The 14,841-nt window shown below is 31.0% G+C and overlaps 2 protein-coding genes across 2 annotated transcripts in view; both read right to left on the bottom strand.

Annotated features, from left to right (window-relative positions):
• LOC140435099 (tachykinin-like peptides receptor 86C) overlaps positions 1 to 14,841 on the bottom strand; it is a 951,389-nt gene that overhangs the window by 498,515 nt on the left and 438,033 nt on the right. The gene's annotated exons all lie outside the window — the stretch shown is intronic.
• LOC140435095 (uncharacterized) lies at positions 1,103 to 13,335 on the bottom strand. Its single transcript, XM_072523799.1, has 2 exons — positions 12,392 to 13,335; positions 1,103 to 1,612 (listed from the first exon to the last, which is right to left on the bottom strand). Exons 1-2 carry the CDS (start codon positions 13,163 to 13,165, stop codon positions 1,166 to 1,168), a joined length of 1,221 nt encoding a protein of 406 aa, XP_072379900.1. The 5' UTR covers positions 13,166 to 13,335; the 3' UTR covers positions 1,103 to 1,165.

Raw genomic sequence — 14,841 nt, 5'->3', positions numbered from 1 at the left:
GCTACCATACACTTCAAACCCTAATTAAAAAAAACTTTTTTTGCACATAGTAACAAAAAAACACCACTATGTTACTAGCAAAGTTTTTTAATATTCTAACTCTACAATTCTAAGTTACGGTAAGATCAATAATGTTTTAATAGATAATATATGGTAGCTAATTATAATTTATTCTCTTTCAGCCCTGAAGAAGCCAAATTAATTCTCTTTGGCGAAAACGTTCGGCGAAACAATTGATACTTATTAGAGTCTTTCTTGCAGATTTCCCTAATATTTAAGAGTTTACTATATATATATATATATATATATATATATATATATATATATATATCGCATATAACGGTTTGTTTAGAGTTGTCGCTGTCTCTCTGTTCCCTCTATCCCCAGTTTATGTTCCATTAACTGCATCTCTCCAACATCGGGGTGGTCGATCACTTTTCCTTCGTTCTGTAGGTATTCACTTCAATATTTTCCGGCGACATCTGTCCTATCGCATTCTCCTAACGTGGCCAGACTAAGGTAATTGTCTTACTTCAATCTCTTTTTGTATATTTTTGCCCACATCGCTTTCATTTTTTATAAACTTATTTCGAATTCTCCCTAATTTTGATCTTTAATTTCATTTTGGTTGCTAAGAGTTTACTTTTAGAACCTTCGTTACATCCCAAATTTCGGAGCCGTAAAATGTAATAATTGTAAATGTAGTAATACTCGACAATGTGTATTTTCGCATTTTTCAGATTTTAAATCGTCTATAATTCGAAAACTGTTAATTTTGTAGAAAAATGACAAGTGACTATTTTCGTTTAAAATGGCACAAAAAACCTAAAAAAATATTTTTCTTAGCAAAAAAGCTGATTTTTGGAATTTATTGAAAAAAATAGTTTAAACTGTTTTTTCTTAAAAAATTTCGACCAGCACCCTTCGGATTTGTTAAAAAAGTATATTTTTGGACAAGAATCCGCAAAAAAATCACCGAGTTAAAAACATTTCCACGGGAGCGATCTCACAACATGGACTAAACGGTCATTTATTGGCGTATAATTATATTCGTTTACATCATAAGCTAATTATTGCTTTCAGCAAGGAAATAAGACGTCCATTATCAAACGATAACCAATTTTATTATAAATAACCAATTAATTTAAAACTCACACTACTTTAATTATACATAGTTATTATCTTTCAAAAATAGAATAATATCTTTTATTCGCCTTTGATACTCAGCCATATTTTTAACACTGAAATTCATGCCGTTTATAAGATCGCCATCTTTTTCTGAGATTTCTGCAAGATCTGGAGCTTCGTCGGATTCAGAAACCATTACTTTAACGATCATGAAACTCATGTAGAGACCAAATGGAAATAGAGTTTTTAAATGATCTTCTAACATTGAATACGAGAAAATCTTTTGTGGATCACATCCAAAATTCTGAAGTTGTGTAGACAGAGTATCATGATATAACTTCATATATGTTTTGTAATCATTCAGTACTTCCTTGGGACTGTTAACTAGGAAGAAGTAACTTACATCATATGCCGGTGACGTAACTGAAGATATTTGCCAGTCAATTATGCGAAGACTCGAAGGTTTTTCAATATTTTCAGGATCCTAAAACACATAAATTTGGAGAATGTTAAATACAAAATACCGAGTCACAAGCGATTTTATAAAATGATGATGACTGCAAATTCGACATCGTGTTTGCGAAAATGAATTTAGTAAAAATCTTAAAAATAATATAAATAGTACAAATTAGGTTCCATTTTCCAAAAAAAAACTGAAAACCGTCACTAAAAAGAACGTCGTGTTTTAGTTTTGACACTTAAATTGTCAAGTAGAATTTTAAAAATATATTTATGATGAAGAAGATAATTCTTGTCACAAAACGATGGAGGAGCTCAGTAATAATTGTGAAATTCAAATTATGCCCAATTTTTTATTTTTGTTGTTATAGGTTTGTGATTCCAACTGCATTCAAGTTACAGTGACGTCGATAGTCTTACTACTGATTAGTTCTTTAGTAGTGTGATATTGAATTTGTAACTACACTGTTCCAAGAAATTAACGCACCACTTTAAAACTTTACATATAACAGGGAAATATTAACTGAAATGAAAAGCATTTTATTTCGTATTACTTTACTTTGTAAAACAAACATATTTAAAACATATTTAGTGATGGTGTCGTTAACCATTTTCAATATTCATAAACTTAACACAATCTTAAAACAATTAACAACAAAATCTCTAATTCTAAAAATAGAAATTGTTCAATTTTTTTTGCTAGAAGACGTATTTCTACCCCTGCTACGAATGACAGCTTGACATCAACGATTCCTACTTAAAATAAACGGTCTTAAAATATTCTGATCCAGTTCATTCCAAATTTGGACAAGACGTTGTTCCAGTTCCTGCAGAGTGTTTGGTTGATTAGAAAAATTCTGTAGACGTCTACTAAGCAAGTCACAAACATTCTCTATAGAATTGAGATCGGCACTATTCGCTGGCCATTCCTTAACATCGATTCCAACTTCCTCTAGATAATTAGATAATTTTGCACTATATTCGCAACGTGCGGTCGTGCATTATCGTGCATTAGAATAAAATTTTCGCCAATATAAGGAGCTAATGGCACAACGTAGTCTTGAAGAAAGTCAACGATATATCGGCTGATGGTACCGTTATTCAACACCACCAAGTCTGTACGACCCGTTAAAGAAACGCCAGCCCAGACCATAACTGACCCTCCACCGAATAACGTCGTTCCTCGCATGTTACACTGTGTATATCGTTTGTTCTGATGTCGGTACACGCGAATGCGCCTATCACAATTGAAGGGCTTAGAATAAAAGGGGTCCAAGTGCAATTTTTTTAATATCGAGTTAAATACAGATTTGAGTGCCTAAAGTATAGTTTTATTAATTTTAAAATGGATCTTAGTAATTTCATACATAGACTGCCATCTACCGGACTTTGAAAAAAGTTTGATAAATAAAAATATAGAAACCTTCAGTTTAAAATGGATCCAAGCGCAGTTGGTTCCCTTATATTCCAACTTACAGCTTGAATTCAGTCAGTATACTACTACTTATAGAAAGTAACTTATAGTATCACCTTTAATATTTATGGCTTAAATTGTGTATAAAACATAGAAATAGTTTAAAAAAAAATTTTAAATGCATTATAGCAGTGACAGTAAGTGAAGGTAAGTCGGCCAAATTCCCAAAATATATGTCATTATTCAAGGAATTCAAATTTGAACACAAGATACTTGGCTCCGGATTTAAATTTAAAAAAAATATACCAGTTATATGTTCAACAATGTAAGGAACTACATGAGGATCCAGTGAAACTCTCATATTATAGACATATTTTTAACACGGAATTTAACCTAAGATTTCACAGGGCAAACTCAGATACATGCAGTAGATGTGACGCCTATAGAAATATTTATAGAATATTCAGCAGATGCAGAAAAAGTAAAAATAGCCAAATTTGATCAAGAGCTTCATCAACGGAAAGCAAAGATGGCTGAAACAATGAAAAACAAGATAGTGAAAAATACAAAGAATCTGTAGTGTCGAACGTAATCCGGTTTGATCTTCAGCAAACCCTTCCCACTCCCTTAATAACTACTTCCAAAGCGTTTTATTTGCGATAGCTTTGGACGTATAATTTTTGTGTTCTCAATGTAACCACAGAAAGATCAGAAATGTACATCTGGGATGAATCTATTTCAAGCAGAGAATCTCAAGAAATTGGTTTAAGCCTGATTCATTTTGTAAAAAACATACTCTCTAAAGGTGTTACCAAGATCATCGCATATAGCTATTGCTGCGGTGGGCAGAACAAATATAAAAACGTTGTAAAGCTGTTTATGTTCTTGTTAAATCTACTCATATTCAAGAGACAAGTTTTTAAAACCAGGCCCATTTATGGAGTGCGATAGGGATTTTGATATAATGGATGAAGTGAAGCGTAAGAATCCACAGGTATTTAATCCAAAGCACTGGGCCCAACTAATTCAATCAGCTTGCAAAAAGTTTAATATACACCGAATGAATCAAGAAAACATTTTTTTTTTTCATTTAAGGAAACATTAAATAAAGAATTCGCAATGAACACAAGAAAAAATCAAAAACTAATACCGTCAACCAAGTGTCCGAAGAAGGATTTCAAGGAAAAACTGAAACTTTGGAGTCGGCATCGCTGCAAACTCAGTTTGCGAAGATATGAAAGATATAACAGTGCTGGACTCTGATTATGAGTGAAACTTGTTAGTGTAAAGATATTTTTGTCGATTTTTTTTATTTTAGCGTTTCATATTATGAATAAATAATTTACCCAATAAAGTTATAAACAAACATTTATTAAAATTCACCTTTTTCCTGCAAAGATTCTACGGATACATTTTAATCCAGATAATAATTGGTTCGCTGTTCAGAATAAGAAGGATCCAAGTGCTTTTTTTCAAAATAAAGCGGAATTGGTTATTTTTTTGAAAATTTGTGTAGGTATAATAATTTTCTGATCCTTTATTAATATAATAATACTATGTACGACCGTAGCTAATATACAAGGAATTTTAATTATTTAAAAAACTTCAACCTTAAATATCTCAAAACTAGTAAAATTGCACTTGGATCCCTTTTCAGCAGTTTCACAGCTGATTCGAATATTATGAACATCTTCAAGTTGGGATTGTAAGCTTCTGGTAGTTACAAATCGTTGTCTTAGGGTGCGAAGTCGTAAAAAACGGTCTTAAACGGACATTGTTACACGATGTCGACCTTGTCCTGGACGCCTAGAGTGACTACCGGTCTCTTTGTATTGTTCCATCATTCGTGAGACCGATGTATGGTGTACGCCGAACCGTTCCCCTAAATGTCTGTAACTCCAACCTTCTTCGTGCAAAACCACTATTTAAGCACACTATTAATTAGTCAAATTTCTTGATTCGCGTTGCATTTTGAATAAAACAATAGCAAAATGTTACCACCAAACAGCAATAGTTCACACAACGACTGAACAATGACACTAACCTCTTATCGACATTTACAAATTTACAGCACCTTTGTTTTGTGTTCCTTAGAAACCCGTTGAAACAAAAAAACAATACCTGTAAGTAACCTGATAAAAACATTCCAAATACATGGTATATTCCATACAACAATGAATACAATTAAATTTAAAACACCAATGAATCGCTTTTTTTGTTTTTGTAAATGGTGCGTTAATTTCTTGGAGTAGTGTATCTAAAGTTTGAAACGGGTCATTTTGCCAACTCATCAGTTTTTGTGAACACTTTAAAAAATGGGAGGTCTATCCAAAAAAGAACACTAAGTCCATAAAAACTATGAAGAAACTCTCTTTACATGGTATGGCGAGGTAGAAAGTAAGGTAAAGGCGCGTTTTCACGGGTCGATCTGGATTGAACGATTTAGGTCGATTATGAAATCGAAAGCAAATTGAATATGTAAACCATAAATCGACTTGGCCGTTCGGCGGAGTGAGTCGATTCGACGGAAGTAGAAAGACTGTCTACTTTTGTCGGGCGATTGTCGCCGAATCGATGTCGAACGACTAGAATCGAATGTGTAAACACCTGGTCGAACGGAAACACAACGTACCGAAAGCCGAGTAAAGTACTTCTAGCGTGTATAAAGTTGTTGTTTTTAGTACAACAAGCTGTAATTTTGGGAAAAAATGACTGAAAAATGGTCAGATGTAGACATGGCAAGATTTTTGGATGCTTATCAAAACTATAATGTAGTATGGAATTAACGAACCGAGCTTTATCGCAATCTACAAGCGAGGCGAGAGGCATTGCAAACAATTCTACAACATATGAATAAACTCAATATATTAGAACAACATACAATCGTGAACTGAGCAAAGTATTGAAATCACTAAAGAGTGATTTTCAGAGAGAAATCATTTTCACATAGCTGTCTACAGTGGCTAGAAATCGAAGAGCGATTTGCAATTTCAGCCTTGCTGGTAATGCTTCACGCATATTTGTATCGTTTTTTTGACTTGTCTCAGCAGTTTTTTCTAAAATTTCTCTAAAATGAGCATTATCCATTCTTAGGTGATTTCTTTAAGCCTCTGGATCTTCCACAACCATTTCTTGGAGCAGGATTTGTGATGCACCATGGGTATTTCGTCTCACAATCCACGGTCGGGTCCATCACGTTCGTTTTTTTTTCTTTTTGTTTGATTTAGCGATTTCTTCCCAAATTGCACAACAAATTAATTGCACACCTACATTTATCATTTCACGTGACGCCATTTTGTACCACAATTAATTCAACATTCATATCCTGTCGTGTAAACCTTTTTGCTTTCAACACAGATCGAATTATGCTCGAACGATCCAAATCGTTCAACCTAGATCGACCCGTGAAAACGCGCCTTAAGCAATATGGAATAATCAGGTGGCCCTTTAAATGACATTAAAAGTGAGCATGACACAGATTTGATATTAGAAGATGATCCGATTCTAAAAGTGGTGGAGAAGTTGATAATGGAAGGAGTTATTATGGCGAAAATAAATTTAAGTGGTCGTCACAATATTATATAACATAATTTTGCAATTAGATCATTGTGATGATGCCAGATAGTTGGGCAAAAGTGCATCTCCTTTACGAATAATTAATAATGACATTCTAGTTGAAATTCTTATACATACTAATCGAAAATAATCTGAGTTAAAAAGAAAAATTGGAAAAACTGACATTATTGCATTTTATAATAAAACCAAAGAAGTCGTTGATGCCTTGAATAAAAAATGTTCGAGTAGATGCACTAGGCGTTGGCCTATGGTGGTTTTGTATTCCATCATCCATATCGCTAAAGTCAACTTATATAAATATATTACACCAAAACTATCCAGAAGGAAACAACATACGACGGGCAGAATTGAGAAGTTGCTCTCCAAACAACTTGCTGAACTACATTTGAATAGAATAATTATCAACCAAAGACTTCCAAGAAAGTTACAAATGAACAAAAGTAGAATACTGAGAAAACCCACGATTGATGAAAACGTGCATCCCGATGTAAAGCAAAAACGAAAAAGATATGGGCTCTGTCAACAAAAAAATATAAAAGACTAAGAATTCATGTAATATTTATAAGATATCAATGTGTAATAACTGTAGAACTAATTTTTGTAAATAATGTGCAAAGCAACTGTTTATCTGACTTCCGAAATTGCCAAACTTTGTGTGTTGTAGTTTTTCTATAGAATTTTAATTTTTTTTTCATGTTTTGTATATTTGATCTTTAATTTTCCATTACTGTTTTATAAACATTTTACACAATAAAAAATTACGATGTGTTTTGTATACCGTTTCATTGCTTAGGATATTTTGACATGTAATTTGTAATACGTTTAAAAAATAAAAATTTAGAAAAATATTTTTAAAAAAATTCATTATAATAATGTATTATGTATCAAAGAAATATATTTTAACATAGTTTGTCATATTTTTAAAAAATGTTGGTAATTTAATTTAATTTTAGTTACTTTTGTTTAATTTTATTTAATTTTATTTAATTTTATTTAATTTTATTTAATTTTATTTAATTTTATTTAATTTTATTTAATTTTATTTAATTTTATTTAATTTTATTTAATTTTATTTAATTTTATTTAATTTTATTTAATTTTATTTTATTTTATTTAATTTGATTTAATTTAATTTAATTTTATTTAATTTTATTTAATTTTATTTAATTTTATTTAATTTTATTTAATTTTATTTAATTTTATTTAATTTTATTTAATTTTATTTAATTTTATTTAATTTTATTTAATTTTATTTAATTTTATTTAATTTTATTTATTTTTATTTAATTTTATTTAATTTTATTTAATTTTATTTAATTTTAGTTAATTTTATTTAATTTTATTTAATTTTATTTAATTTTATTCAATTTTATTTAATTTTATTTAATTTTACTTTATTTTATTTTATTAAATTTTTTGATTATTTTATTTAATTGTATTAGATTTTATTAAATTTTATTTAATTTTATGTGATTTTATTTAATTTTATGTAATTTTATTTAATTTTATGTAATTTTATTTAATTTTATTCAGTTTTTGTTTAATTTTATTAATTTTATTTAATACATTCCACATAGCCTCAATAAATCGCGCTGCAGCTCAAGAAATAATCATTATTTTATATTCATGGAAAATAATAGCCGCCATTATCATCATAAACAATATCAAAGTCCAAGTAAAGGTGGCGAATAATGCTAAGCTGAAAGTGAAGATGAAGACTGCCACCCACAAAAAAATTAGAAAATATTAACATAAGTGGTGAAAACTGAGAAATACACCATTAAACGACAAAAAGAAAACAACCAACCATACAACTCAGTCACAACGGGACTGTTCCCAAACAAAGACATTGAAAATACAAAGAAGGCTCTCGAACACATAAACATCCATCAAAAACACACACACACACACACACATACACACACACGTACACACACAAACACACGCGTGCACGCTCGTACAACCCAGACTTAAGAGACATGTCTGTTCCATTGAACAGTGGGACCCACATGTCCGAAGATCAAACCGGTCACATTTCGTCCTGAAGTGGTACTTATCTAACCTCCACCTAGCTATATTAGCACCACTCCCCATCGTGTGACTCCCCTACGAATGAATTTAATTTAGTTTGATGACTCAGCCGCTGACTTGGCAAAATACATTTTGTTCTCGTCGCCGGCTAAGCATCGGAGAGGTCTACCAATTCAGCCCATGCTTCCCGCGCATGACCAGAGAACAACCGAATACATGTGTGTTGGGTTATTCTATGGCATGACCTCGATGGTCAGCTTTCGTGTATAAGGTATTTTTTGACCTGCCTTATGGGCCTGTGCCTAAGTGGCTGTAAAAGGCCTGACGGGACTTTTATGCACATAATTTTTATGTGAATATGTGAATCAAGAATCAATATTTAGTTGATTTTATGATGTTGTTACTGAAAGAAAATTACTGTAACAAAAGGGATTTTAAAGATATTTTTGTAGAGATAAATGGGTGCTCGGTATTTTTGGCAAACAATGTTAAAAGCAAAGTAAAAAATAAGGTAAAATGAGGTAACATAAGTAAAATAAGTGGATTCAAAAATGGAATCAATTTGAATAAAACCTACAAAACATAAAAACAATAGTTACAAGATGGAAGAGTAAGTGTAGCAATAGGAAAGACCAAATTATAATACATTGAGATTAGGACAAACACGCTTAACATAATGCATGTCATATTACTGTAGGTGTTAATCCAATGTGCGGTAAGTATTTTCCAGTTTAAGTGTTATTAACATAAATATCTTACTCGAATGCCCAGTATATTTAAATGAAAGGAAAAACTGTAACATACCGATACCGCTACATAAGACAAGTGTCTAGAAGAGAACTGTGGCCATTTGTCAGTTTGACGATTTAAAAGTTTAATTTAAAAGTTTGACTCGTAAAAGTTAATGCTTTTAAAAATCAATGTAATTAAAAATCTATGTAGGTATGTGAAAATCTATGTATGTTAAAATCAATTTATATATAGTATCCACAAATATAAAAAAATCTTTGTAAAATCTAGTGGCGCTAAGAATCACATAGGTTGATGCGCCTTAAATGTAAATAAAAATATTATCAAGGTTATTAAAATAATTTTATCTTCATAAATTAAAAGCATCACTGGTTTTCGGATTAAATAAATAGAGATAAATTACTCGTAATTCGGTTAACCTTCGATTTATAATCATCGTTTCCTTTATAAAAAATAATCACGTGAAGCGTCAGATATTTATTTACAGATAATCATTTGAAAGGCTAAAGGTTTAAACAAACACACACTGAATTTGATAATTTGTTATGAATATTTATAGTGAGAGGCGGATATTATTATTCTATTAAATACTAAGTACGATGTGTTTGTACGATGATAGTACAGTGAATGCACAATTTCCGCTACGAATTCTGGAAAACTGCATCCATTTACTTGAAATTGTGACAGTTGTAGTAGTAGTAGTTAGTAGAAAATATTGGTAGTCATTCAACCTCTTTTCAAACATCCATACAAAGTGCTTGGTATGCAATGTTATCCCTTCCAGCTAGACCATAAGTGGGCTCCTTGAAAAATAACTAGTGGTGGTAGTAATCTGCCGGAAACTGAAATACATGCCATGACAAAGGTTTTTTATTTTCTTGAACCCTTGTATATTCCTATAAACTTTTTGCCCCCTTCCCGTCGCATCCTTTATACGAGAGGGATCGAAAGAAAAACTGATTTTACCTATGTTCCGAATAAGCTTAGGTATGTTACTTAGGTTTAATTTATTGATGGTTTTCTGTACGTAGTCGTAAAATCTATAAGCCAAGAAAATATCGCTGATTGCAGTTCATCTATTTAATTCTAATTGCTCTATCTTTTTCTGGCTTACCTTCTGCCTTTTACAAACAGCCCAGGTTTGTTGTATTTAAATTGAGTTTTGATGTTATTTTCTTCTTCAAATGGTTGGACTGTTTCTAATATTTCATGTTTTGTCATGGCAGAAGCCCATTTGGCCAAAATTCTAATTTTTTCTGCCAGGTCATGTACCACTTCGGACCTAAGATCGGTTTTTCGACTTTGTATTTTATTGTGTTTTCCGTGGAACCGTCTACTTACCGTAAATCTTTTTCAAAGCGTTTTAATGCCAATCTTGAACTAATCTTACTTTCTTTGATAAGATTTAAAATGCTACCTAAAGGTCTTCATCGGTATATGATTTTAGCTTTTCCACACTTATCTCATAGTTAACCTGAAAAATGTCTCCCTTTTGGACCTACTAAACAATTTAACGTAGCTTAATAATTATGCTTCAAGATAGACTGCTGCGCAAACGGGCTAACGACTGTGTAGGTATATCCTACTGCAGAATATTGCGCTCCTGTCTGGCTAAACATTCATCACACAAACGTCATAGATACCTAGTTAAACCAAACAATAAGGCACATAACGGGAACTATAAAGCCCATATTCCAGTTTTAAACAACATCGCTCCACCAGCAACAAGACGACTAGCCGCACTCAACACTCTCGTTCAAAAGTGCCAACAAAACCCAGCACTACCAATAATACAGACATCGCTGAGCTAGACCAAGAGAGTTAAGACTGAAATCCAGACATCTACCTACTAGAACTGCTACAAGATTGGCTGATTTCACTACTGAGGAGCACTGGATGGACGAATGGAATCCAGATATCAGAAATGCTAATCTCATAGAAAACCCTACAATTAAACCAGGCGGCTTTTCTCTTCCTCGTCGTGAATGGTGCAACCTTAATAGAATACGAGTTGGTCATGGAGTTTGTAACAAGTCTCTGAACCAGTGGGGTATAAATGCCAGTCCGGGATGTGACAAATGCCGCGCTGTTGAACAAACAATTAACCACATCGTCTTCGAGTGCCCAGCCACCAAGTTCGTTGGCAGTCTTCAAGAAATCCACCAACTCTCTCCCAAGGTAAGAGATTGGCTTCGAGGCTGTAACCTTCGACTTTAATAATTTTTATTTTATATGTCCGATGTTTGTGTTTTCTTATTTATTATTGTTATTATCAATATTTTTTGAATGTAAAACTGCAATGTGTAAAGTTCATACGAATATATATATATATATATATATATATATATATATATATATATATATATATATATATATATATATATATATATATATATATCATAAGAGGTGAAAAATGAGACATATAAATATCATATTTGTAAAAAAGTTAAATATAAGAAGGTTCTGTATATATTTCTACACATAAATAAATACGTTTGTCGCTTCTAATAATGATATTGCCGTTTAGGTATCAAAAATCAAAAGATTTAAATAATGTTTCATAATTGACCCCACTTGACCCTATTTCTTCATTTGTAGCAATTACATAAATAATATAAGTTGCTGATCATCTGATAGCTTGTCACCGCATAAGTTAGATAAAAGCTGGATAGTAACGGTTTATCCGATGACAAATTTCTGAAATTAATGGAAAACACATCATATTTATAAAGAATGATTATATATTTTAAAATGCATTTTATTGTTTTGTTCGGTCGTGGAAATGAAAGAATTTAAATGAACTAAAGTAAAATAAGATACTTTGCAAATATATACACAAAACAAACAAAATTAATCAAAACACGTTTTTTAATAAATTGTGTCAAACAATATCGACATATACAAAGAATTTTACGAAGTAAAAATTTTAAATAATTTTTATGGAACATGTTTTGTATTATTAATATTATTGAAATATCTAGAGTTCGATGCTCTTATAAGAAATATTTAGATAAATCATAAAAACATACATACCTCATATTTAAATAAAAAGTTATTACACCAGCAATCTCCATGACTGATAACCAATTTAAATTTTTCCTTTTTGAGTTCTTTTGTAAAAATATCAATAATTTTATCTTCAAGATTTTTTACACATTTTGTAAGTTCCGAATCACCTGCTACTGCTTCGAATCCATTGCTCATCGCCGATTTTACAAATTGTTGTAATTTTTCTTCATTGCTAAATTCCGGATTTTCTTCAAAAACGTTCCCATAAACTTTGGAGGCAAGTTTACTAAATTCGTCGGGACATTTGTCTTTCATGGCCAGAGAAATAGCGTGGAATTTCGCATATTCTTTAAGAACCGCTTTTATGTGACCAGGATTCATAGTATTTTTCTTATTCCAAAGTTTATAGCCTTGTGATTTTAGGTTTTCCATTAAAAGTGCTTCGTGACCTTTTTCTGAAGAACACAGATATACTTTTGGCGTGCTGATAAAGGGATCTTTAATGTTATGTTCTTCTTCAAATTTTTTAAACTCCTCAAAAACACGATTATACAAATATATTTCTCGTCCATAAATTTCATGAAGTGGAGCAGCTTTTCTAAAAGCTTCATTCGTATGCGCCGATTTTAAAATTAGATCCAATGTTTTGTCACCATTTTTAATTGTAATAGTACTTATTACTCCCAAAAAATTGTCACCTTTAAACGATCCCGCATTTGAAATCACTTGGTAATCACTGAAACCATTTTCTTTTGCGACTTGGTCAATTAATTCTTTCTGTTCTTTGCTTAATTCCATTGTCACTGTTTCAGATACCGTGATCTACTGATTAAAAAAACACAATTTAATAGGATGTTACGTTGCTTGATTCAAATTGTAGCCTTGTATCTATTAAATAATAACCTGTTGCGCAGCGGCAAACATTTACAGCTTCGATACCGCGGAATATTCTATTTACATTTTATTTATATCGAAACTTTAACTTCACAGTTAAATTTAAAATGAGTATCTACAAAATAGAAGCGCAAAATTAATACTTTATTACATTCAATATTTCATTTTACACATAACAAGTAATTACCGCAAAATAAGGAAATAAAGGTAACTAGTAAAGAAATGCTTCTTTCTTTATTTGTGGCGATGTAAATTTTTAATTCAATAAAATAGGAAATACATCAACTGTAACATTATATAAAAAAAAATTATTTTTTGAATTTGGGACAAATAAAAAAAATGTAGATATGTGTGCCTGCTAAATTTCATTTATATTTATTGTTGACCATTAAGGAACTATTCGTTTTGCCATTTCACTCTCATTTCCGTACAAGTTCGAAATAGTCTGCTGCTATTTAACATCACAATATCGTGAAATGTAGTTAATCATCTATTGTCAGTTCTTCTCGCTAAATGTACCACCCACTGCCATTTTAATGATTTAATTCCGTGGATTATAATATATATATATATATATATATATATATATATATATATATATATATATATATATATATATATATATATATATATATATATATATATATATATATATTAAACTTGGAGCTAAGATTAATATTATTATAAAAATTAATATTAAACTCACCAGTCTTCCGGGTTGAACCGCGTCGATATCCATTTTGCCGAGCTTTCGACATTCTCTCTGATGTCTTCTTCAGGGCTTCCGAGGTCTCAGTCTCCCGAGCCCCCAGACACTACTACACTCACTAGTCACTTCTAGTTCTGAACTAGAACAGAACTGTCAATTTGGAAATACATTTGTGTCATGTCCTCGGTAGTATAGTAGTCAGTATCCCCGCCTCACGCGGGAGATCGGGGTTCGGTTCCCAGTCAGGGAGGACTTTTTTATTAATATTATTACTATTATTAATATTAATATTGCCATTTTTAAATACTTATGGATATTGCATTTTAATTTGTATTGTATTATTATATGGAATTATTTTGCACTGTATTGTAGTGTATTTTTTTATGTATATTATTGTCATTTTTAAATACTTATGAATATTGCAGTTTAATTTGTATTGTATTATTATATTAATAACAAAGTAAACAATGAATTTTACTGCAGAGTACGTGTAAAAAAATTTTGCATTCAACTCCTTTCATACATATTTAAAAATAAAAATATACATTTTCATCAAAATATAGATTCAATCCTTCATTGTTAGTAAGTTGTTATTATTTCTGTTTCTCTTTCTGCTATGTCTTACCTATAGAATTACATATGTAATGATTGTGCAGATTGACTCCCAAATAAATTTGTAACGGCGAATGCGTGTTTTTAAACTGTTTGTCATTTGTCTAGTGTTAGTTTTTGTGTAAATGTATTTACTGTAGGTATATAACCTTCATTTACGTGGTGGATAGGCAACATTTTTGACGAAATATCCTTGAAGATGCTCTAAAAGCGAAAGTACTTGGGCAAGATTTTATAAAAAACTGTGCTGGATATCTTT

Source organism: Diabrotica undecimpunctata, chromosome 2 (assembly GCF_040954645.1).
Source record: "Diabrotica undecimpunctata isolate CICGRU chromosome 2, icDiaUnde3, whole genome shotgun sequence".
Classification (NCBI taxonomy): Eukaryota; Metazoa; Arthropoda; class Insecta; order Coleoptera; family Chrysomelidae; genus Diabrotica; species Diabrotica undecimpunctata.
This window is presented reverse-complemented; position numbering and strand designations above follow the sequence as displayed.